This window comes from Prorops nasuta, unplaced genomic scaffold (genome assembly GCF_024137725.1).
Source record: "Prorops nasuta isolate Cenicafe-Biocafe unplaced genomic scaffold, Cenicafe_Pnas_1.2 PNAS00018, whole genome shotgun sequence".
Taxonomy (NCBI): domain Eukaryota; kingdom Metazoa; phylum Arthropoda; class Insecta; order Hymenoptera; family Bethylidae; genus Prorops; species Prorops nasuta.
In genome coordinates this window covers 2,485,692-2,512,295 of record NW_027116815.1, presented here as the reverse complement: position 1 = coordinate 2,512,295, position 26,604 = coordinate 2,485,692, and the positions used below count along the sequence as shown (strand labels likewise).

Sequence of the window (26,604 nt, the reverse complement as noted above, 5' to 3'; positions counted from 1 at the left end):
CGCTGCGCATATGCACCAAAGGCGAATCGTCGCATATAAATAAGATTATTGTTTACTGTCCACCCATAACTTTAAAGAACGACGCGAGAAGATAATAAAATTGCAAATTTAAGCTCATTTATCCGTTTTTATGTGCTTGTTTATATCCCTTGTCGGGACGCAAGGCGAAATATATATACTGTGCAACCGAGAGTACACGGGAATATTAGTGCGACGCGTTTCGTCGGAACATTTCTCTATTATCCAATTGTATCACGAGCCTTCGTGCTATTTCACGCCATTCTTGAGCCGATGATATCTGCACGAAAACAGCTATACCCTTATTTCTCGTTGACTTTATCGCGTGCATTAATTTTTCCTTCCTGTACAAATACCTGCAAGATTATAATAATTGTTGCTCGCAGTTGTAAACCACCGGATATTAAAGTTCAGCGACAATTATTACATCTTCGAATATAAAAAATGGCAGCGATTATCGTAAAGCTGGCTCGGCCTCCCCCTCGGTTTAATTAGAGACGATGGGGTCATATGGGTGATGGAATTGTGTGGAACGAGGTGTGACGCGTGATAAGCCGAACGATTGAGGATGGTCGTTGGGACCCTAGAGGTAAGCTTGATAAGGATCGTTGCTAATTGTTGCGAATTGGCGAAGGTGGCAAACGAGCAAGGGGAGGTTCGGCAACAGGTGTCATCTGATTGATCGCTGTTGCTCGCACCCCCGCGATTACCCAGCCCACAAAACACAAGCCGTGTAGAAGGAATGGGCTTAATGCCGATTCATTACGGAACCGTACCATGCCCATTCCGTTGACCCGTGATCGTCCGAAACCGGTTCAAAGTCGAAATAACTGTACGCTTACGTATAGGAAGGAACAGGATTCGATGCCTCACCCAACTCTAATCCTTGAATAGCTCTTCCTTATCTTGCCTCGTGCTATCATGATTCTCCAACGTGTCTCTAACTTACTCCCTCCTCCCCCTCCTACCTCCTCTTCCACAACCCGAAGATCCGATCGCGAAGTCCGATTGGAGTTTGCAAGTGACGATTCACCTAACAAATAATAATATATAAGCTACAAGGATTCATCAAATTCTTCTCGATCGCTTCTCTTTCCAACCCGCTGTCGATTGTGCAATAAGAATTGAAATTGGAAAGCTTTGATTTATTAAAAGGGAATGGAAATGTTGGATAAGGGAGGGGAGGCGTGGGGGGGGGGGGGGGGGGGGGTAGAGTAAGTTATCGGTCGTTGGCGCCTCAGCACGTTAGACGGAGGCTCCTTCCGCAATGTGGACCGGTTGCCACGAGGTTGCCACAGAGATTAACAGCAACGCTGCGAACACAGCCAAGATAATTGATACCGACGTCGTGTGGTCGAGCATTGAAAGCACACACGCACGATATATCACGGATAATAAGCCGTCTCTCGGTGCATTTCTCGCAGTCCTCCGTATATATACCCACACGAAGGTCAAGAACGGGACAGAAGTAGAAAAGTGGAGGCGAAAAAAGGAATGGAAACGATAATACGAGCCACGCTGTACACCGTATTTATATAGGTAGTCTGCAAACTCAGCATCATCTGGCTCGCGTATTCTCCTCTATATATATATATATATATATATATATACAGTATACGATACGCTATATAAGAATTAATAGGCACGCGTATAAATTTATAGATACAGGAAGATCCATTATAGATTAGAATAGGTCTAGGTGATAGTAGCGCAGAGTCACGGAGCAATTCGAGGCAAGAGCGAGGACATTGTAGATATTAGCGAGAGCGATCGTGTATGGGTGAATGAAGGAGGCGCGCTGGATCCGTGAACATCGTGCCGCGCGGCGGTAGGTAAGATGCACGTCGGAGCCAATAATGCTGCGGGAAGTGACCCGAGTAATCGTAATTAATCACTCGGCTGACCTCCTGACTCCCGCGTCTATTTATCATTTGGCCAGATTGAAAGTACGTATATACATATATATATATAGCGTATTATATCGACAGGCTCGCGCGCGGTGATAAAGCCAAGACTGTGCGCAGCAACGATAATGGGGAAAAAAGTTGCGCGGTGCGCGCCCAATGACGTTGGCGGCCAAGTAAAAATTTACGATGATAAAAAAGAGTTGAGTGGATAATTGTTTTTGTAGGATCGTGAGGAATAAAGCGGCGGAGAAGGCAAAGCACGCGCATCATCAGCAGCAGCAGCAGCAGGCTCAGCAGCAACAGCAGCAGCAAGGTCAGCCACAAGGTCAAGCAGGATCGGGAGGCTCGGTCTCGGTGATAGCCCATGCACCTGCCACGGCGGCGGGTCACCCGGCAGCAGCGGCACCCAACGCCTACAGTATCAGCGGCATACTCGGCATTCCTGCCCATCATCAGGATCCCAATGGCAATAGCATCAAGAGAAAACGATCGGACGATGGTACGTTATTGTATTATATTATTATTATTCAATCTTTTTTCTCCATTTATGTGTGTTGTTATCTAATCTTGTAACAGTCGTGTGTACTGTATGCATCGTGTCATGGAACTCATTCGTATATATATATATATATACACACAGAGATACGGATCTTCTTTTTGAGTGCAGAGCCCCGTATTCTCTCCTCCATAGTATATAACTCTTCTCTGCTCTTGGTTTTATTCTCACCAACTTATTACGTTTTCTCAAGCTCGTCAAGACGACTGTTGGTAAAAAGGAGCTTTTCAGAATGGTTTTTTGCTCGCTCGCCAGCGCCGCAGCTCATTTGCGAGCAATAAACTCGCTCGCTCGCTCCGGGAGCGGAGGTCGTCGCGGCTGGACCAAGATTAGCCACACACGCACCAAGGTTATCAGTCAAACGTCGCGCAGCACGTGTCGCGATTCATTCTGCTGTCGTTGCGTGAATAACGCTTCCCGAAATATTCTTGACACGTGCCGTGGCCACGTGACCCCCAACAACGCTCCCAACGGAACACGGAGCTCCAACCCCACCCTCTCGCGTCTTCCTTCCTACTCTTTTATTATTATTATAATGTACGATGCATTACAGTGCAGTGTAGTATTTTACCCTATAGGGATATATCTCTTTCATATTTATCCATCCCTTTACTTTCTTTCAAACTGCTGGAAACGTTGCTTAATTTTTTGATAGTTTTCATGAGAATTCTGTCGATGGAAAAAGGGATTGACGGTTGCTTTAATATCGGTGTGTACGATTTTTGATACGAATGATTCTATGTATAAACGGATTAAAATTTTGATCATATTACGTGATTTTAAGGTAGTAATCTGGTTGTTTGGGTCGAAAAAATTTTTTTTTCATATTTCGATAGTATACTAACATGAGAATATGGTGTATAAATTTTAACCCGATATTCAAAATATTAACAAAGATATAACATATATTAGAGAGCGCCGCATAATTGAACGCTGTAAGGTGCATGACAGCTGCTAACGGTTATTCCTCACTATTATGACTCATTACCTTTATATTTCCTTGAAGTTTCGTTTACCTTTTGATATACGAAAGGATATAACCAGATATACCCGCGTTTGACACGTATGAAGAGACCTAAAGCTTGTTGCACGCACCGGGGATCGACGATTAGTGTGAGGATGAAAGTTCTGTTAGCCAAACTTTAAACGCGTTTTTCTCGAAACCACGTTTTCTCGGTCGGCCCGAGGCATAACAGATTTTCTGTTGAACCGATCGTGCTGAAATTTTTACAGGTTGTTCTACACATCTGTAATTCTGGCAGGTACTAGAATCAATGTTTTTCATTCATTACTTTTCAATTTACAGCCCAATTTACACTAAAAAATTGTATATTTTTCTTTCGAAGTCCGCCATTTTATTATTTTTCAACCAAATTAATTTTTTCTAGCACCTGCCAGAATGACAATCCTACTGAACAATAATCCGTTGCATTTTTTTGTTTCCGATTACCCAAACTGGAGATACCTCACGGGCCAGCAGCACATGTTTTTTAGTTTTCACCTACTTTGACCCCATATAATTTAAATAAAATATCGTAAAAATTAAAAAAAAAAAAAATTTTTATAATTCAATATAGTATTAACGACATATAAGATTTTCAAATTTTTTGCATTTCATTTAGGTAGTCAAAAAAATTCCCGAAAAATACCATGCAAAACCGGTCGATTTACCAGACTACTACCTTAAAATTAGTCGCGGTGAAAGCACTGGAAATTTAGCATTTTCTCCAAAGAACAATCATAGCTTCATCGATATATTTCACATGATTTTGCTCGTTAAACTTCCTTTTTCCAAGAACTGTGGAAAATAACTGTCGGTACATTTTTCATGCGGTTTAAAAAGTAGTCGTGATAAGGACACTCAGAAGTTTGCCGGGCTCGTTATAGAGTAGAATATAGAGTATATAGTACGTATATATAGTAGCATAGCACAATCCCTGTTGCAATATGGCATTCCCGAATTCCTCTCCTTGCAAGATCTATGAGAAATTGTTGTCGATAATTTTCACGAGGGGCGTAGCGTTGTGTTGGTGGAGCGGTGATACGCGAGTGGCGATATATGGGTAATTCGATATAATCGTATTAAGAGTGCGGCGACATGCGGTTTGAAAAGTGGTCGCGTCCGCGGCGAGAGCACTCAGTGTTTTGTAGCCGTCGCGTTGGGGGAACGGAGAGAGAGAGAGAGAGTAGGAGGGAACTCTGTACGTATTAGATTATGAACTTCACAGACCACAGCCGCTTCTACCTCAACGACACATTAGTATCCACCCCTTTCCCACCCTCCTTTGAATTCCACTCTACTCAACTCCACTCCACCCCATTCCTCCCTACCTTCTTGCTTCATACACCTCCAGGGGGATCATCGATCTAGTACCAACCTTCCTCTTTCCATCCTCTCTTCCAACCTTTCATTCTCCCTTCCTACCCCCTCCCCCCCCCCCCTCCTCCTCCTCCTCGTCTCATTCCTTCCTTCCTTCCTTCCTTCCTTCCTTCCTTCAATCCCCACGAGTCCTCAAATTCACTCTTTGAATTTCAACCTTGCACCACCGTTCCCCATCTTTCAAAATATATACGTGATTTTTCCAATAATTTCATTTCCTCTCGTAAACTATAATACACGTTTGAGAAGGATAAACGAATGATGATTTAAAGTAGCGAGGAGAAAAAACTGAAAAATCTTGGCTGTTCGAACGGTTATTTATGCTCTGGACGATTGAGGTGGAATGTTGGGTCTCCCTGGAACTTATTACGAATTTACGAACAAGCTCTCGAGGGAAGCATTGCAATCTATCGAGGCTGTTTGTTGTCGCGTTACATCTGCGCGCTTTTGCCCTTCATACAATTCCAAAGGCCGAAATCCCGGTCTGCCCCATCCTCCTCCTCTCTCTCTCTCTCTCTCTCTCTCTATTTCTGTTTCTGTTTTCCCCTGCATCCCCCTCCGAAGGGGACATGGGACCAGATTCACCCCAAAGTCCATTATTACCCATGTATTGTATTGCTTAACATTGACTCAATTGCTTTCGAATAACGCCTGTCTTTCTCTCTCGTGCACACACACGAATACATTTAAACCCCCCCCCCCTCTCACTCTCTCTCTCCTAAGTTGAGCTTGGTTGATCGGATCGTAAAATTCAAGCAAGTCCTGGTTTGGCGGGTCGCGGTGGCTGATGGTAGTCGAGTTTCAAACGGGATTTTATAGCGGTTCAGGATGAAACCCTACCAAAAGCCGCCCGCTCGAATAGTCGGGAGTCAGGACAGTGGACCGGCCAGTCGGACAATCACAACTTGACAGGAAGGTTTAACGAGCCCTATGCTAGCACACCCCCATCTACCCTCGGATGGTCATTTAATTATTCGAGATACCCGAACGTTGGACCATATACTCTCTCCACTTGGCTCGCTCTGTCCCAGTAAAACCCTCTACCCACCCCACCCACTCACCCATAGCTTTCGCGCCACATACCAGCTCGCTTACTATATTAAACCGACAGGATGGCCGCGAGATAATAAAGACGTATAATGGAATCGAAATTGTTTCTCTATCTATCAATGCCATACACACAGTCTCTACGTGCCCTGACCGCCCACCCACCGCGAGTCCGTCCATTCAATTTAATTGGAGAAACACATTTAATACGTGTCTTGATGCTAATAATACACCCCCCCCCCCTCCTATTCCTTATTCTCCCACTCCGAGTCTTCTATCTCTCAACCATACGCCTCGTGTTAATTGTGTATTATTGTTTCGATAGACTGCAGCTCTCTGTTCTATATTATAAATTTTGAATAACACGTATAAGGGCACACACATTTAAACGTGCATTTAAGAAAGCGAGGGAAAAATAATTTTTGAAATAATCGAAGCGTCGTGAAGCAATTTAAAGAGGATACAAAGGTAAATGGAGAGTCGTGTGATGGCCAATCGAAATTGCTTCTATCGATACGTGTATATAGAGGGAATGCAGATATAATATAGCGTGTATAGGTGTATTGGAAACTCGGTAGTTGGCTGGATGGTCCATCCAGCCAGGCAAATTCAATTTAGCTCCCAAGTCTCGTTTAATTTGTGCCTTGCTTTTTGCCATTTCTACCTCGTGGCTCGCACATCGGAAAAAAATCAGCGTTCGCTGTACGCGTGTATTTATGAAACGTGTGCAATAATCCGCCTGTGCCGCATGACTGGCCATTGTTAAATTTTAAACTCGACGAATGATATGCGCTTCCCAGTCGTGGGAAAATTGTTGAAAAAAAAAAGAAAAGAAAATGGCATAAATAGAAATTCATGTATTACTTTTTATTCCAGATGACAATCGTGATTTGAGCGATCATCCCGAGGACGACTTGAAGAGGCAAAGGAGCAATTACAACGGAGACCAACTTTACTCGAACGTAAGCTCGAATTATCATTTAAACTCGAAAGGACGAAAAACGAATTTTTACGCTTGTTATATTTACCAGCATATTACAGTAATATAAATTCTGCAAGAAAAAGAATCTATATATATATATATATATATAGCTTAGTTGAAGAGAGAAGTACGGTTATACAGGGTGGGTTGGGATGAAAGTGGGCGAGCAGTTGGATATGGGTGATGTTGGAGGTGGTTTCTGGAGTGTGGAGGAGGGGGTGGGGGAGGGCAATTGGATAGTTGGATGTTGCTCGGCAGCTTAAGAGGCTGGAAAGCTTGCGGAGGTTGAGCTTACGCTCGAGCGAATTCCGGTTCATCGTTGCACCTTGTGTGTTGCAGCTGTGGTCGAGTAAATGGAGCATCAAGGACGAGCACAAGCTCCTGAGCGAGCTGGGTGGTGGAGGCGGAGGAGCGGCAGGCGGTGGAGGTGGCGGCGGTGGTGGTGGCGGTGGTGCAGGGAACGGTGGCGGCGGTGGTAATGGAGGAGGTGGCGGGGGAGGCGCTGGAGCCAACTACTACGAGCACGGAGGATTCCCCGGGAACGCGATTGCCACCTCCGCGGAGCTTTACGACTCCCTGGGCACCATCAGCACAATGACGCAGGCGCAAACTCCGCATCTCTACACTCCGCCCATAGGGGGCACCATAGGTAAGCGCCGACGACTCTTTATACCGTTCTACTCTAATACTGCCTTACATCCTTCTTTCTCTCTCTCTCTCTCTCTCTTTAACAGACGGACGCCCGCGCGCACACACACACGTACACACTCGTACCATACATCCCAAGCTCAGTGTCAACCCTCCTACAGTAACGAAAAGCGTCCTCGGGTGGGGTAAATATACCTCCTCGAGCAACATTGCCCTGAAAATCAACCTCCTCCTTCCCCCTAATTCTTCCTTCTCCTCGCTCATATGGATAGAGTATATCGGTGTTTGCTGCCGCCATTCATCCTCCTACCACACCCACACGCACACACGACACGAACACGCACGTAAGCTCTCTGTCTCTCCCTGTTCTCGATTTCAGAAAATTCATACCAACTCGAAGCAAAAGCCTCTCGCTTCCTCTCCAGGGAAAATCCTGGGTAATGCTCCCTTTCACCCCCTCCCTCCTACATCCTTCACGCTTATTATTGCGGCTTACGCGGCTTGCTTTGCATACCCATATCGGCTAAATACATGGTTTTAATAATGCATGAGCTGTCCTTTCTCAGTCAGCAACAACTGAACCCAAAAAGAGGTGGCGGAGGCTCCACTAGTGGTGCTCGGTATTATACTTTTTAGCTCAGGGGAATTCACCTTTTTACCTCTCCCTACTCATATATACATATACCTTTTCACTCTCACGGCTCATTTTCGACAAATTAATTTTTATATAAATACGACATTTATATCCACCTGAAACTCGTGCAAAATCTCGTTTCGTCACACTCTTCCCCCTCCTCCTCTACATCTCTATACATATCTCTCTCTCTCTCTCTCTCTCTCTCTCTCTCTCTTTCTGTCTGTCTCTGAATTTTATACTTTACATCCCACAAGACGGTCGATCAGTAGTGGAACGTTCGCGCTCGTGAGTAAAAGCCTGCTAATGCAAGTAGCGGATAAAAAGCCGGAGTGGGATCTGAAAAGAGAGAAGCTCGAGCGGATCGGATCAAGTGGACCAAGCCGAATTCTTTCTAGTTAAAGTCGTTCGGAAGGAAGCTAAGCGAAGCGTGTAACGATGTCTTCATCTCATGAAATTCAATCGCGCATCTTAGCTAGGATCGACGAAATTTTGAAGGACGACGTTAACCGTGTAAGACGATTGCACGGCTTATTACTGCTCGTCGCGCCATTAATCCCATAACTCGTGAAAAATTGTATCTCGCTGCAGGGAAAGAGTCTGCCGAAACTTGCCCCTGTATCGGGACTTTGAACTTGGCCAACGAAACGTTTTAGGCATAAATCGTCTGATAAATAATTAGACGAAGAATTTATACGTTCCGCTGCGCGATCTCCGACTGGCTTGCTATATGAAATAGAGCATTATTGAGAAATAACGAAGAACAATTGGGCATTCATTAATAGCAGGTGGTACCTTGACGCCGCTCGCGCCACTGACGATGCAAGAGCTAAAATTGAGCCAAACATTGGACGGGGCTAACATGTCTCCTTACCACACCACCGGTGAGTTCGCCACCTCTGAAATATATATCTTAACGTTGCAAACCTCTCAACGTTCCTCCATCCGAAAGCTCAAAAGCATGTGAGAGATTTTCCTCCTCGCTGGATCAGCCACTGGTCCGAATATTATAACTTCTTTTGCACGATTTTTCATGCAAACTTCCTCGATCGACTGTGAAAGAATTTGTAATAGGAGGGAGAAAGCTTGACACTTCCAGTGGGAAATATATATATATATATAATTGAACTCTCGAGTCTAGAGAGAATTTTCGGTACTAACGATAATTTCCCTATGGATCGTTGGCTTTTCTATTTTCGAGCATAAGAATTTCTAGCTTTAAACGTAAGCGGCTGACCGTTAGCTATATAGTGCTAGATGATACGAATGTTGTGTTGTGTTGTGCATGGCGTAGCGGAGGGCAGTACCGTCGCAGTCTCGTATGTAGGAGTGGGGGCCGGCGGGGGTGAGCAAAGTCCTCCGATATCGTTGCAGAACGATACGAACGCCACCCCCGCGGCCCCCAACACCCCAGGAGGGGATCCCGGGCTGACGGTGTTGCAGCCGCCGGTCTCCCAGCCCCAGGTAGCCTCTGCAATACCGCCATACTCGACCATGCTTCCGAGTTTCGGACACTACGCCACAGGTGAGTTTAACCGAAAACCCTTTACCCTTAACTTCTAATTCACCCCCCATCAAGTTCCTTCCACACCCGTATTAATACACCCGAACTTGTACCGAATATTTTCTCTCTTTATACTCCCGTTTACCTCGTTTTTTCTGCCATGCTCGTCTCAATAAGTATATATATAAACTTATTTATACCTGTCGACTCCATTTAAGAGATGCATGAGAAGCTCGTTTTAAGAATAATAAAGTAAAGTGAATAGTCATCTGCGACGGTAGTTGCACTGTTTTTAATATATTCAAGATGCTTTTAGATTTGTATTAGAGTATAATAATCTAAATTTGTTTTGCGTTAGCTATGCTCATACTGAATGATATCGAGGAAGAGATCTTTCTTTCTTTATTTATACTATTTTGCATCAGTTTTCTGCTCTGTTCTTCGGTATACGATGCTTGTCTTAATATCGTAAAAAGTAATTTTTTGATCGATCCTTCTTCTAGGCGGTGGCGATTACGCGTATAGTGCGGCCTATTCTCAATACTCGAGTGCGCCTTACAGTGGATATGGCTATGGAGCAGCGACAAGCGGGTTGCTCAGTAAGTAAACAGTGAGTATGAGTACCGAATAGATCAGGGTCTACTGAAAAGGAAAAAAAGAACATGAAATTTGATCGATTGTATCGACGTAAATGATACTTCTCTTTCTCTCTCGGTTTCCTCTCATCCAATGACTCATTCTTTGACATTGGTCGATGATGCTTAGTCAGTCGGCTGTTTTTAGACATTAGCGTAAAAAACAAATTGTCTTCGTTAATTTTACATCGAGCGATAGGCGAAAGAGATTAAACCAATGCTAAGAGTTTATATAATAATTATGAAAAATCTATATGCAGTTTCATTCTTGGGACACAATTTATATATATATATATATATAGGTATGCGTTCTTTTGAAGGAGAGAGAGAGAGAGAGAGGCCGCGACAGCTAACTGGTTCATCAATCATAAAGTGATGAAGCAGTTTTATACCGAATGTGCAATTAATACGTGCCAACCTGAAAACCCTAGGTAGATATACTATAAAATTATGTCTAGCCTTTAGGTAAAATGTTATTAGTGATTAAAAATTCTTTCATTCGTCGTAGTTTTTAATGGATTTCCTATAATGTACAACTGGACAGTGTTATTTATCGTCTAGCACCAAAACGATATTGCGAATTAAAATAAGTCAAAGCCTAATTACCTTTTTCAATTAACAATTGCATATTGTAAATATTTGCTCCTTCGAATTCCACAGTCTATCTACAGTTTTCGATTCGACATGGAATAATTGCGCATCGAGTAAAAACAGAAAAAAAAACAAAAACTCCAAGATTACACCTAATACTGAAAATTATCGTTTGTGCACAGGTTAATACTATATATAATCGTAATCCCTGTAATAGCAAATACGCCGATGAGTGAAATATGTCTCGTTTTCACAAGCAAAAGTAACGAATCAGCGTTAGTTGCCTGTAAATAGGCCATTCTAAAATCCTGATAAACACTGGCTCGCTAAAAAAAAGTGTTTTTATCGGCGTTAAGTAGGAACGCGTCGAAATATAAATTGTACGCAAGATTTATACACCCGGCTGGATCAGAGTAAAACGGGTTGCATTTCTGCACTCATTTCCAATAATTACAGTCGAACGTGTAATCTGTTAGAGCGGAGATAAAATCAAGCTGGTCCCATAATATTCCGAGGCATTTATTATCACGCGGAATCGAGTCTGGTCTGGTTTTGCAGCTATCCTTCGCAAGATCATAGCTACCTCGCGGATAGTTCGGTGCTAACGCGTTTTCCCCCTCGGAATCTCAAGAATAATAAAGAATTTTTTTCTTACCGGACACCTGATACTAGACTAGCGACGTTTATTTTTACACGACGCTTTATGCAAATGGATATCCGTGCTACCCGCGTCTACACATCTCATTTGTATATTGCAACCGCTAAGTAGCATACTACATACATACACATGCATGTGTATAGCATAGGAGTAAACACAGTCGCGGCCACACTGGGATTTTTACTCGAAACAATTGAATTTTGCCAGACATTTTTTTTCTCGCTCATATATATATAGATTCATTCATAATGCAGGGATTTTTGTTCGACCACGCGAAAGCACACTGCAGAGCTAGGAAGGTTTGATAAGACACGGATGAGACTGATGGTATACCGTTTGCTTGTATTAGATTCGACGTACTACTATTGCAATGGGGACACGCTGGCGTCTTCCCACAACGGCTCTCAGCAGGGTGGTGTCGGATGCAATATTAACGGTGGTGGCGGAGGTCCCGAGAGCAGCGCGGACGTTGCGAGCCGTTCGCCACTGGCTGCTACCAGAGCGAGCAGCGGCGCTAGTGCGGCATCTCCGACCGGAAGTGCCTGCACCAAGCCCGACCACAACTCCACACCGACGGACCTCTACCTAGCCTGAGGACTGCCACCTCGGCACCGGCTCACGCTTCGTTCATCGTCCATCAGCGAGTGGACGCCATATCAGGAGAAACCGTTTTGAAATTCTAGTGCGGGAACACGACGAGACTCTTAAATTCCACTTACGTCTTCGCAACGTCCTCCTCCGACCGCTCCAACGGCGAAGCGTGGACGAACGCGCTCCGGACCACTCTCAACTTTCATCCGGTATATTTAGGGACTGTCGAAGAGCGATGGATGTTCGACGTGTTCGAGCGCGTGTTCCGGCTCCCCATTCCCAACTTTCGCTCTCTTGTCATCTACGCCTCATCCATCCCCCCTCCTCCAGTCTTTCCTAACCTCTCCATCGTTTCTCTCGAGTAAACGTCGCGCTCGCGTTTTATCCAATCCAAAGAGGCTGCAATTTATTTATTTCCGCGTATAGCCGTTGCGTCGTGAGACACGATAATACTCGATCTTGTAGAAGACGTATACTTTGTTTACCTTCATCCACCACAGCGCAAATACACGCAGACAAGCATACGACGACACACGCATAAAAAGCTACGAAACGCGCGCACACGATTGGCCAAATTGAACGGCCGTGCAATGGAGCTATAATAATAAGAGTCCGGCCGCATCCAAGTTATTTAGATTACGCTCAAACAGTTGTGTACCGACTAAACAGTAACTCCTCTGTATAATTGTCCACGAAGCGTGGAATCCTTCCTATAGGTAGGTTAATTTAAAGAGAGCGTCCTCCTCGGTTAGTTTAATGAATTGTTATATAGAGTACGAAGCGCGGTATCGAAAGAGAGCACACGCCTAGGCAAATTCATCGTACGCATCTTGTCAAGGTTTTCTGAGTATTGCTACTACTAACTATAGTAAAAGTGTGTGGGATAAGCGCTGTACGCATATAGGAATACGTTCGCCGCAGATGTTTGAAAAATGTCTGTGCGTGATGCATGCGTCTTACGACTTACGACTATAACGACTTCCGTTCGGATCTCCTTTCATCCTGTGTGTATTATACATATACTATAGAAACGCGCAAGGTGTCCTGAAATTATAATGACTTTATTAATCTCGAAGAGGCAAGAGCTTAGCTTCTCGGTGGTTTAATAATTATATAGGGGTTAAGCGATGATAATCTTATCAAGATGAGGGACAGACACCTGAATTACTTTATTATAAGTATACATCGATTGTACACGGGTGTACATACATTGTGTATTGTGAATTGTGAATTGTACGCGCGCGTCAGCCGCACACGCGGATCGATCGACGCGTTGATCCCTCTGGCACGCGCGGGAATGTAAATATATATAGAAATGAACATAAACAACATGCAGTAGCATGGAACAAAGTCAAGCTGCCCTTCGGCACTACTATCCTTTCCTCTGTAGGCACGATCGTCCCCACTGTCACACGTAAATGCATAATAGACTTAATCGATAAGTTTACTGAGACCTTTGAATCACGAATCGACATAACGATCATTACTGTTAAGGATATTATATATATTTTTTGTAGAAAACCAAAGACCACACAGACGGATTATCGAATGAGTATGTAGCTGTTATGGCAGAGACAGAATTTAACGGCACTTATTATCAAGCGAATTTTCACCTTTAAACGTACCTTTCCTTCATTCTCCAGCGTCCCGCGCTGGATCGACACATTTTTTCTATGCGAGTTCACGCAGATATTGATCGTCCGTCAAATTAGACCAATGTTTACGAAATTTTCTGTCCCTTTCTATTCGTGTATAAGGACCGATAATTCCTTTCGCTAATTCAAATAGATCATTTGTATTGTACGCGTGTCGGCGATGCACATACCAGATAAATTGCTTTAAAGGAACAATGAAAATAAATTAGGTACTGTGCCGTTTAAAAGGTTACATTTTCCAATTCGTCTCTGATATGCTTCTTTTTTCTTACAATTTTATCGTCCTCTTCTCGTTATTGTTTTAATTAGATAAACTCTCGACTCTTTAATCAACGATCAATTTTAACAAAAGTTTCAACTTTTTTCATCTCACTGACTGATTTATAAACTTCTTGTTGACTAAGTTTTTCTCACCGAATCATTGTTTTTAATCAAAGAAACTCACAATCTCATTACTCCTCTTTGTGCTTCTTCATATACGTTCAATCACCCTTTTTCTCTATTCTCTGAACAATCGACACTTCTGAACTCCCTTCTCGATGAAAACGTCAAATTACATTTTGCGAAGGATAGATTTGCGAATTCTGTCAAAAAAAAAAACAATAGAAGCGCGACAATTAAAAGTTACAAAGAAAATTTTTTACATGGGTTTGAAAGTTAATGCTGCAAAGCTCTTTTGTTGTTAAATTTTGTCACTGAAAAAGAAAATAATTCATCTCATGAGTCTATCAATGGAATTTCCGAAAATCCCTAGTATCGTAGGAAATGTAATTGACGAGAATACTGGGGATGTTCGTAATGCTCATCGATAGAACGATTGATAGACTTGTGAAGAAACAATGAGCTCTCCTATATATATAAAATCATTTAATTTCTCCTTCTCTTTTTTATCGAAACTAATACATCTGGCGTTCATTACAAACACTTTGCAATTGTAACATTAACTAATTGCGTACTCTACATTGTTATTCTATTACCATTATTATAACGACGATGATTATTGATTATTATTCTATATACTATTACCGCTATTTCCATTATTATCACTATTATTATTTTTATTACTATCATTATTATTATATATAATATTATATTATTATTATTATTATATTATATAATATTATATTATTATTATATTACTATCTTGATCATTATTATATTATTATTTAATGCCTTTATTATTTATTAATCGTAACGACGACCTATGTGTAATAAGTTTTGCCAAAGAATCCGTTGAGAGAGCAATTTCACAGTAACTTTTAGCATCCGTAGGATGAAAGCGGTTTCGAGAGATAAATAATGATTTACTACAGCGATTGATTAAACATTAGCATTGAAAGTGATACATTTTAAGCGCAGCATTCGAGGGGTGAGAACGAGAGAGAAAGGGGCGCGAGAGAGTGTGCGTGAGAGAGAGAGAGAGAGAGAGAGAGTAAAAAATACGTTACTGCATGAATGGTGAATTTGTCAGTCTGAGATTTCGGCCAGAATGCTGCGCAGGCGTAAACATTAACGGAAAATTATTCTCATGATTTTTACATTACATTACATTTTCATTTCGTGTGATATACTTGTAACGCGCGCCGCTCTTGCCGAGTCTCGCTGTTAATACTTTGCAAACAAAACTCTGTACATCCTTTTTAAATAAATATGAGGTTTATATGAACGATTCTAGATTTTTACTGAAATACGAAACCCTCAAAGATCTAAAGCGATGTATGGTGCATGGATACTTTTTAATAAATTTTAATTTCGAAAAATATTATTATTGTATAATTAATAACCCATTCTAAACTTAAAAAATTTATATTCCGATTGAAATTACGTTCGAAAGCGAAACAAGATTTGCTTCTGTTTATAGGAAAAGAAATCCACTGTTTGAGAAAATACGAAATCTGCACAAGTAAATGTGACGATGAGTTTCATTAAATTTGTCGTTTACCCGATCACATTTTTCTTACATTTTTGGTATTATTTATATTTAATAAGAAAATTTTTATTTAAAAATATGTAAATATTTTATTTAACTTGATATTCCTAAAATTTAGATTGTGCTGTTCACATACTTCTGCTTAAAGGTCTTAAAAATCCATTATGGTTATTAAAAAAAAAAATTATGTTTCTGAACAACAGATAGTGTTTAGTGAACTTAAAATAATGATAAAGCTAACTGGAATATTTGCTAAATATCGGTAAACTGTAAATGTAGCAATGTGGATATTATTATAAAATTCATGCAAAGTCAATTCATAAATTTATTAAACCTATCCCTTCACCATTTTCTAAAGGATTACTAATTATAAAGAATGATTGGTGGAATATTTAATAAAGAATACTTTTGCCTTCTAAAGAATAGTAAACACTCGAATATTAGCCATATCTATAAAAGTATTAATAATTTAATAAGTTTGTTAATAAGAATTTATTGTTTTTTTTTTCTTTTTTGAATAGAAACACAACATTACAAAGCTATACATAAATTACTAAGTATGTATTTCTTTCTTTATACGCCTGATTACCCATAGAGTAGCGATGATTTCTATGGTAATGCTTGTCTCCTCGTAAATCTGGTTATAACATCGCACGTTAGATTGAAGTTATCGCTTTTCGGTCACTTTCGCATTAGACGTTTTATCCTTAGGTCATTTTTCATACCCATCGTATTTAAATCCCTGGTAAAGTACCTTCACCTCTCCTTTTCATATTATACCAAAAGAGTATACTTACCGACATGCAATATTATACCGTGTGTCGATAATATTGATTTTGACTGTTTGAACTCCAATGCTAAATAAAAATTAAGTTCGTCTGTTTTTATTAATATTTTATTTCTTTTCAACAATTTGTAGAAAATGTATATTTACTTTATTATAATAAGCATTATATAATATTACGAAACATATTATATTATGGAATTTCATGGTAATGTAGAAAAATATCTTGGAATGATAATAGTCTTATAATCAATAATACTATGAAGAAATGAGATGTCCTTTACCCAAGTACACTACTGGAATCCTAAAGACTGGGAAGCTATGTTTTATTAACAATGTCAAATTTATCTTTTTTTTTTTTAATATAACCATTTTAGGAGTGCTTATTTGTTGTAGACATAGCTTTCTGCTCCACCTCTTCCAAAACCTGAACAAAAATTTTAACAAAATTTATACGTTGTACTTCAAAATCAAGTAGCGATTAAATAAATAGAAAACTATGCTATTAATTAATAATTTGTGTAAATTGAACAGCCATGTGCTCAAATTATAATTTCTATATAATCAAAAATCACTTTTATTGTGAAAAAATAGTGATTTTTATTGTAGCAACGTAATCGAATAAAATTTCTATTCATCTTTATATGGAAATTAATCATTTATCGAAAGCTTTAAATATTTTATTTAAAACAATTTGTATAGTTATTTGATGATTCTTTATATTTTACTTAGTCGATATTACAGTATTCCATACGATTTACCAGATGTGGGTCCTTAACTAAATCTGTACATGTAATTCGAAGGAACCACAGTTCGTGTTTCAGAAAATTATTACAATTAATATTATAAAGCTAACATATTCATCATTATACATTTAAAATTAAATTTTAAATAAAATTTAAATTATTTTAGCACAAATACCTTTAGGGCCAAATAGTTTGGAGTAACAAGGGTTACAGAAAGGTTTGCTTTCGTGTTCTGCATGGCTACCAGGCGTCAAAGTTTTGTTACATTGTTCACAACGAAGACACGCCCCGTGCCAATCTTTCCCTAGAGAAGTTTTTCTCTCCGCTGAAAATAGCAACAAACTTTAATATAAATTTAAAATTTCATTGAACAAAATCAATGTTACAATTAAAGATCGATCGGCCTTAATCCTTATCAAACAAGCCTTACAAAAGAATGTTTCCCAGGAGGAAGCCATTACACGAAATGTCGATGTGGTTAACATCGAGAGAGTATTAACAGTAAGTATAATTTCTACCTGCGAGTTATTTAAAAGATTTATTAAACGCGTGTGATCGAAACAACCATGATATTCAGCATATCTCATTAATCAAAAAGACTTAAACTACTTGTTTCAGTATAGATGAGAAAGAAAGAACAGAATCTTTTAATTCACACCTATGAGGAAACTTCATCAAACCAATGACAGTCAGCTATTAAAAAAAATGTATTTTTTGCTTATCTGACAGGCTGAGTATGAAACTGTCACGGCCCCTAGCGACTAGCACGCTTTAGGACTCACGAAGGCGATGCACTAAAAGCAGTCTTCCATTAGCAATTTCGTAATTATAAAATTCAATGGAACGTACCCCGGGGAGTCGATCAGCAACTTTCATTCATTACGTAGGTGTGAACGTAAAATACCCTCTGGGCCCAGAAACATTCTTCGTTCATACGAGTTTGAGCTTTTCAAAGAAAAATCATGGAAAGCTTTCAAAATTATTCTCATCTCACTTACGAGCGAATCTACTAGCGTACATATTTCTCTAAAATGTTTTATATTTCGCTTCTCTCCACTCTCGCATTACATCTCCTACATGGATATTTATTTTCAATGCGCATGAAAGCGGAGGACGGAAAACACTGGTAGAAATATCTCTAACCATTTTCTTTCTTTATCGACGCTTCCGACTCGCTCAACAATGGTCGTTATAAACAGATTGGCCGACCTGTCAATATAGTATAATTGAAATGCCCAGCGCTCTCTTGAAACCTATTGGCTGCGAAAAATAACACACACAAAAGCTTAGAAGCGTGGTAGATTTGTATGCAGACCTTGCACGCGTAAGGCGATTATGAGAAAGCTCGTCATTCTTCGTAAGCTGATTTGAAGCTCCGGTAGAAGGAAACTCTGCAAAACAAATAAATCTTTTCCTCTTTCTTCGTAATTCAAGGCCACGCACAATTTCTAATAAACATTATATATATATATATATATATATATATATACATGTACGATATTCGCTGCACAATATTCGTTGCGCTTTTATAATGAAAGGGCTGAAAGGCACGACGAGAGAGGGATAAGGTGTGTTAAGGGACTGGAAGAAGAACGAAGGATTGTGAAAATGGAAGAGTCCAAGTGGGGAGTTATAAATAAAAAGAAGGATATTCATAAAAGGGCCATTAGTTAATTAATTCCTAATTATGCAGCGGCGAAGAAGCGAGTGTACGGTCGTCGGGGTACGGCATGGCAGTGGCGTTGTTCAATGGTTGAGGCGAAAAGGCGAATAGGTAGCGCGCGTACGTTGTGCACGGATCGTTGCATGTACTCTGGTAACGAACAATCGTCGACTACCGCTGCTCGTATTCTTCTCTTCCCGCGTTCCCTTTTTTTGTTTTTCTATTTTCTCGGCAAACCATCCTCCACCCTCGCTGCTCGCACAGCCACATACACGCGTTGCGCGCACCTTTCAGATTTGAAATTCTTGTGGTGGTGGTTGGTAGCACGAAACCCCGCGGGTCCTACCCGCCCGCAGATTTTAGCCTTGCCTGCGCCTGGCTTGTGCCGCTTGAAAATCCCACTGCTTGTGTTTGTATCTGTGTGCGAGGCAAACCCTTTCTCCATTGCCTTACGCATTCATACTTTCAACACCAGTGCTTTTGTAGCACTGGGCTACTGGGATTGGGATGGATGGAGGCGAGAGAGGAAGATGGAGAGTGAGAAGAATCCCAGCAACAACGAGCAAGTCCATTCTTTTGTAAACCTGTTTCATCTCTCTTCTTCTTATTACCATCCCATCCACCCGATACACCTCCGCTATATGTATATCCTTGGCCCTTACTCTCGCGCGACCGAATACTTTATTATTCCTCCTCTCGTGTTGTTGTTGTTTTAAAAAAAATCCACTTGTTTCCATTTTCTTTATCGGTCGAAGCATATTTTGCTATAAAACTGAATATATACGGCGGAATCTATTAACCGCTTGGAAAAAATACGTTCGATATGTACGCGTTCTGAAAGAATTCCGAGAACTTGGCTCAACGGGCTCTTGAAAATATAATAAATGTTTTCTTCCTTCTCTGCTCCCTCGATAATAAGACCCGATAACGCGTGGCACACAATGCTGCCAGTTATTCAACATCTTCGAAATATATATATATAATTGCAATGAAATTCATCTAACTCGTGTAAGTATAAATTGAGCTTTTATTTCTTATTGGCAGCATTTTTAATCGTAGCCCGTATAGTTATAACTATAAAGTTTTATCGGTTGGAATGTTTCCGTAGCTGATTACATCTACCCAATGCCACAATATGCTATTTAATGTTTGCATTGGTAAAATAAGTTTAGTAATTTTATGGTCACTGATTTCGCAAAAATATTTAGAAAACATTTTCCTCATCGTGGAAATTTAGTTTTAACAGCAGTTGGATCATTCTTCCTTCAGTTGAAATCTTTCTTCGTAGCATTTGCCATTAGTATTTTAAAGTCTATATAATGAAAGAAGGGACGAAAAAACGACTTCTCGCAACTTGAAAACCTCTCTCTCTCTCTCTCTCTCTCTCTCTCTCTCTCTCAATGCTAATAGATCTTTAGCGTCCGACTAAAAGGGTGCTCAAAACAGGAAGCTAGCAATTAAAAGCATTCGTTGGACGCGAGAAGCATATGCGCTAGAGGCCAGAGTACTATCAATCGTACATTTATTCATACGGCTTTATCTGTCGTTTCGCGTAAAGTTAAGGTAAGATGTTACAAACGTAAAGTGCAAAATCGGTTGCTCCATTGATAAGCTTATCTTAATACCTTTCCGGCTCGTAAAGTAGCTGTAAAAGTCGTAAAAAAGACTTTTAAGGTCAATTCCTGTTGTGTTCTCTAAATTCTGACCTATATCTTCGCTCTACGCTATCTTTGCAATTTCTCGTGCCATCTGTTCTTCAACCGCTTTAATGCTATATATATATATATATAAATATATATATACATGAGCAATGATAGGACAATTCACAATAATAACCATGATTCGCTCGATCCTCCCCTAAACAAGCCTTTGTTTATACAAATAATCGTTAAATTGTGCAGTATAGCATTGTAAGCACAACAATCCGCAAATTGTAGACATCGGCTGCTCGTCACTTTGAAAGGCAATATTTCTGTTTTCGCAAACACTCGACGAGAGTCGTGGAATCGTATCATAATACTCGCTGGAACCGTGCTGACATATAACTCTCGTGAAGGTAGATCGCGAGGACGAGTGCGGGGGTGACATCATTTCTGACGTCATACTCGGTTTGTCTATTTTGTTAAATGATGTGATATAATCGTTTTGACCGTCTCGATTCAGTGGAATATGTTGATAAGCGAGTATTCGTTTATTTCCTTCTAAATCGAGGTTATAATTTAGGAGAGAAAAACTTGAAATTTTCATTGATCGATGAGAAATATAAAACTGTTGGATTTTTGAAGAAGACGTTACATTTCCGATAACGTGTTTCTTACATTATTCCAAGAATTATTGTAGCACGACTCACTTAAGAATTCAATGAGATAAGTGGAGGCTTACCAAAATATACGGGCTTATCACACTTGGGGCAGTTGGGCATTTTGGATCGACAAGTAACTTCCAACGGATCACCACACTCAACGGAAGATGTTCTCTGCAGCGTGGTCAAGCGCAAACTGGCCCTGAGCTGAGTGAGTTCAGCTCTCGGTTCTCACTTCTTAGTCAGCGTCCAACAAGGTAACGCAATACTCTTCAGTTGATTTTACTGTGTGTTCGTGCAACACAATCAAAACGCGCGCTTTCTTTATTAATAGTACGTGCTCTCTACCAAAATATACCCAAATTTCATGCAGCGTTCTAGTGTACACCTGTGTAAGAATTACACCTTATCTATAGTAATATTTTGGAATTTATTACGATGATTGATTACACCTGACGAGTACAAAAACTGCGTGCATAATTCGCCGGGATCATTATGCAAGTTCTCATTTGCCGGCTGCGTATATGCAAATTGCGCTGGATGGCTACGCTTTGGAATGCGCGTTCGTTCCTTCCTACAAAAGCATACGTACACTTTATAGTTATATCTCCTGGGCTCATATCCAATTTTAAATAATTATTGTACTTTAACATTTTTTTTTGCAATATCAGAAATAATATCAGTTGGCACTGTGTCAACTGTATAGAGTAATAAAATCTTTCTATCTTTTAGATATTTGGCTTACAAACACCAATGGACTTTAGCGGTTTTGTCCCCGAGCTGTTTGCACTTGACGAGTCGCGCATTGCACAACAATGCTCGGTACGAAAGTCCACGGCTGTAACACTCCAGCATTCTAAGATTCGCCACTTGGTATGAGAAAATGAAAACTCGATGGAATCATGAATATTTTGTAAAAAAGAATTTATTCGATGGATGGAAATTAATAGACATGCGATAAATATTGTCGAAATAAGGGGTTCTTATAATATTTTAAACGATTCACTTTTTCGTTGTGGAAGTGTTCGCATCTAGGAACGATAAGTAAGAATAGTGTTTTACCGACCGAGAAACTTTTAAAATCTCTGTTTTAACCATAATGTTCGAGATGGCGCTACTGAACTGTATATGTTTTGCACAGCGGGCTTCACCAGAATTGCAATGAGAATTAAAAGTCTTGTTGGATTAAATTGGTTTTACTGGAAAATTATGAAATTTTATAAAAATAAACGAAATGGAAAATTTCTGTGATCACAATAGTGACCAAGAAAAGCGTCTATTTTGTATCCTAATATTTAATTAAAGGTTTTCTCAGAGTAGTCTAATCAAAATTAAGAATACGTTTAGATAGGGTTTTAACTAAAGAAATTCAAATCTTGTTAAAATATTTTTAATATATCATATCGTTTGCAAGTAAGTCGTGATCGTTCCTGTAACAAGTTCAATGAATTACTCGAGTCAGAACAAGCAACACAGAAAGCGAGTTTTTAATTTTCTTAATGAACAATCGGGTTTTTGTCGATCGCTTCAACTCAAGAAGAAACGATTTTAATGTCAAAGCTAAATGAATAAAACGAACCAATTTTAAATTTGATTATAATTTTAACTCAAGACATTTGTTTGGTCGATCACTTACCGTGCCCTTATGGCAAAATATAAAATTGAAATGCACAGTACAGGAAGTATTGATTCGTGTATGATTCGATTAACTTCACTCTGTACACTACATATAAAGCAGATAAGTTACACTATAGCTGAACCACACACGAATCAATTTCTCGCAGTGTACATTATTCGTCTTATAAGTATACTGAGCTAAGCATAAACTTAAATCTGGGCTTTGCACAGGAACTGAGAACAGAGCTGGGTAAATCAGTAAGATAGAAAATGATCTTACCCAAGGCTGAGTTTAGAGCCAATTTAAACTTATTTTTTTTAAGTACACGGAGTTTATACACGAATGCTTTTATCTGTATTATTTGTATACAAATTTTATTATTTTTTGTTTGTACATAATATTACATTGGATATAGACATGAAAGATTAATGATGCAAAGAACTATAGAGTAACTGTGCTACTACTCTGATAAAAAGACGACGAAATCCAATAGTTTACATGTTCATGTAACCATGGTAATACTAATAAACTATTTAAATAGTTCCTAGTAGGTACTACTATAGTAGCTAAGACCTAAAACTGTCGTCCTACAAATATCTGGAATGATTTTTCCTGAAAGTAACAAGATTAACACATTAGTTAGATCGTTACTCATTATACTTATTTATTCAAATGATTGATTATAACGATTAATGTAGTGTTTAATGTTTATTTATTTGTAAATATAAGAAAATACTTAACTAGTAGCTATCTCTGATTCTTTATAATCTTCATGTTTATTAATATAGTCTTTGATCAGATTTTGCACGTTTACAAATACTCACTTTAATTATATCTATAATATTTCATCGAGAAATGCCATTAAATTCAAACTTTGTATAAAGTTAAAGGGACACTTATATTGATAAAAGGATAATAAAGAGAGAGGTAAAGAGAAGAAAGTGAAAGGTAGGCGGAAAGGAGCAAGAAAGAAAGAAACCGAGGAAAGAAAACTGGTTAGCTGATGAATCGACAAAGAGGCATGTAGGCAAAACAGAGAGTAGAAGAGTCGAGGCTCTAGAGTCATCCGATCGCATTGACTCAGTCTTATTGATGGCTGCAAACACACACTATAATGCTTCAGACACAACACAATACACTGTACATTGCAATTGCAATTGCAGTGCAGTCAGATTGGGGGAACTTGCGAAGCAAGCTGTAGAATCTAGAAAGATCGTTGAAGAAGGAATAGAGAAGAAAGTTGTGGAACTCGGAGGAGCGGGCGAGAAGAGAAAGAGAAGTATGGAATGGAGTGCAGGCGGAGAAGAGAACCGGGAATGGGAATGAAAAACGACTCGACGGTTCGACTAGGTTCGAGCAAGCTCGGCTCGGCTCGGCGCGGGTCGGCTCGGTTCGCATTAGTTCGCACTTTCTGATAGAAGTTCGGGAAGTTCGCGGAGATTCGTGGCAAGTCGGGCTTCACCGGCGACAGCCTGCCATGACTGGGCAGCACTGGCAGCAGCCGTGAGGCTGCGGGAGAAGGGGGGCAAAGCACCCCGTCGAGGGGGGAGGTCGCGAGGTAGAATCCGGCCCCGTGATTGGTCGACGCGTGGGAGAGCCGCCCGCCCGAGCTCGAGATCACTGGCAGTCGAGACCGAGCATCCAGGCAGAATAGATCGAGCCAACGGATTCGGGGCGAGCGAGAGACGGAGTCACGCACCTCGGACCTTGTCACAGGCACGATGGCCGCCCGGCGCGTGCACTGTCAACCACAACAATACAAACAAAAGCTTGATCGTCCTCGTCGTCGTGGTGCTCGTGCTCATCGTGCTCTTACTGTTTTTTCGCGCATTCCTACACTACGTCAGATACACCTGCTGCTCACGGAACTGCACAATCGCCCGCTCGAACAAACCTTTTTGACCTCCGAACGGCCACAATCGTGCTTTACTACCTCTGTCAATTCTTTCCGTTCGTTCTCATCGGCTTCTTCCTCCTCCACCTCCTCCGTCACCTCCGATTCCAGCCTAGCCTCTTCTCGATTTATCTCCAACTGCTTCTACGTTCGCTCAAGCACCGCCAGCGACTCCTCGTCCTCCGCCTTCTCCTACACCACCTCCGCCGCCTCAACCACGTCCATTCGCTTATCTCGCTCATCTTCTCGTGGACACGGCAAACAGTCCAGCGAACCTATCGTTCGCTATCGTCGCTAAAAACGCTGTCTCTGCCTGCTGCCTGCCTGCCCGCCTGCCTGTCTATCAATCGGCTGGCCAGACAAGGGGGGACACCTCGCTAATTAATCACTAACCTGCACCATTATTCTAGTTATCTCGCCCCTTCTATCACCATTCATCTATCCTTATTTACCATCGATCCCAACCCCCTGCCTCCCCCCTCTCCCACTCATCACTTTAATTTAACACCTCGCGTGTGACTAGGATCCCTCTTCGTTCCTCGTATTATACCTTGGTGTGATGAGGATAGCGAGTCGTCACTGTTCGGCCTGCGTGGCTTTCACGATCACGATGTCGGGCTAGTGAATCGTCGTGCGGTGTTGCTGTGCCTGTCATATTTCCTCCCGTCTGCTGTTTCTCGGTGCAGCGACGGAAATCTATTTGCGCGTATCTCGGTTCGCGAGTGAGAAAAAGGTTAGATAAAACCTTGCTACTCGCAGTGACGGTGACGGTGACGGTGACAGTGACGGTGAAACCTTTGTGTGATTATGCTATAGTATATATATATATATATATACATATATCGATGTTGTGTGCAAAGTGAGACAAAGGGTGGGAGAAAGAGAGGAAAGATTGTGCGTGATTTGTTGCCGACGGCCGGTGTGTTTTTAACTTGTGCTTTCTGTGCTACGAGATAAGAGGACGAGACTCGGTTTCCCGCCGCCGCGCCGGACAACGAACCAGCACCGATTCCAGTGACAGGGAAGAATAAACGAAACTTGGCTGTATTGTTAATTCGAGTGATAGATAAAGCGTGGAGTGATCGTCGCGAGTCGACGATACGTACAAGGAGCACGCATCAGGTTTTTCTTTCTGGTGGAAAAAACGACGCGAGAAAGACGGTGGCCGCCGCTTCGCGTCCAGCAATAATGCCGCACGTGAGTAGCAGCGGCGGCGGTGACGATCTCGGCAGCGAGGACGAGGTCAAGGTCTTCAAAGATGAAGGTGAGGATGAGAAGAGATCCTCCGAAAACCTCACCGAGGAGAAGAGTTCCCTCATCGATCTCACGGAATCCGAGGTGCGTCTTTTTCACCCATGCTACGCTCTCTATTTTATTACGTACACACATATGCATTACAATGACCGCTCTTGTGGGCATTTCACCAAACGCCACTCGTCTTTGTCAAACATATCCTTGAACTTTCCTATATCTGTCTTGCAGGAAAAGGGCTCGCTCGCCGGTGGGAGCTACGGGACGTCGGGAAAAGCGTCGGCCAGATCCGACCTCAGTCCCGTATTTGGTAAGTCTTCTTTTAATATCACAACCTTCCTATTTTTAACGTCTCGCAACTCTTCGACTCTTTAGCACATGGCTCACTCGCGTGCAAACTTTTAACGCACTGGTCGAGATAGTTTTATACCGTACGTGCGCCGCGCTATTCCAAGTTTTCACCATATTCAGTTGAGATTTTTACCATTCCGCGTTGGTTAGTCATAGCTGAGATAAGTTGTGGTGGATAGAATATCTTCTCGAGTAGACGTAAAAAAACTTCTCCATCGCGAATGGGCGCAAGTATATAAAAGAGGCAAACAAGGTTTTT

At 41.0% G+C, this 26,604-nt stretch overlaps 3 protein-coding genes across 7 annotated transcripts in view; 2 read left to right on the top strand and 1 right to left on the bottom strand.

The window, feature by feature from the left end:
• The window catches only part of sv (shaven), a 93,067-nt gene extending 77,617 nt beyond the window's left edge, over positions 1-15,450 (top strand). The window contains exons 5-11 of the mRNA XM_066737688.1: positions 2,150-2,424; positions 6,785-6,870; positions 7,230-7,539; positions 8,958-9,056; positions 9,467-9,697; positions 10,180-10,275; positions 11,910-15,450. Of these exons, the coding sequence (XP_066593785.1) occupies positions 2,150-2,424; positions 6,785-6,870; positions 7,230-7,539; positions 8,958-9,056; positions 9,467-9,697; positions 10,180-10,275; positions 11,910-12,154 (1,342 nt within the window). The 3' untranslated portion in view covers positions 12,155-15,450. The remainder of the gene's footprint in view (positions 1-2,149; positions 2,425-6,784; positions 6,871-7,229; positions 7,540-8,957; positions 9,057-9,466; positions 9,698-10,179; positions 10,276-11,909) is intronic.
• A 1,163-nt stretch (positions 15,451-16,613) lies between these two features.
• On the bottom strand, positions 16,614-21,468 carry LOC136780256 (cysteine-rich protein 1-like). Its single transcript, XM_066738510.1, has 3 exons — positions 21,312-21,468; positions 17,442-17,591; positions 16,614-16,947 (listed from the first exon to the last, which is right to left on the bottom strand). The coding sequence occupies exons 1-3, from the start codon at positions 21,349-21,351 to the stop codon at positions 16,904-16,906; spliced, it is 234 nt and encodes a 77-aa protein (XP_066594607.1). The 5' UTR covers positions 21,352-21,468; the 3' UTR covers positions 16,614-16,903.
• Positions 21,469-25,931: 4,463 nt separating this feature from the next.
• The window catches only part of pan (pangolin), a 143,809-nt gene continuing 143,136 nt past the window's right edge, over positions 25,932-26,604 (top strand). For all 5 annotated transcript variants that reach the window (XM_066738504.1, XM_066738503.1, XM_066738502.1 and 2 more), the window contains exons 1-2: positions 25,932-26,081; positions 26,226-26,304. In XM_066738504.1, coding sequence (XP_066594601.1) covers positions 25,932-26,081; positions 26,226-26,304 — 229 coding nt within the window. The remainder of the gene's footprint in view (positions 26,082-26,225; positions 26,305-26,604) is intronic.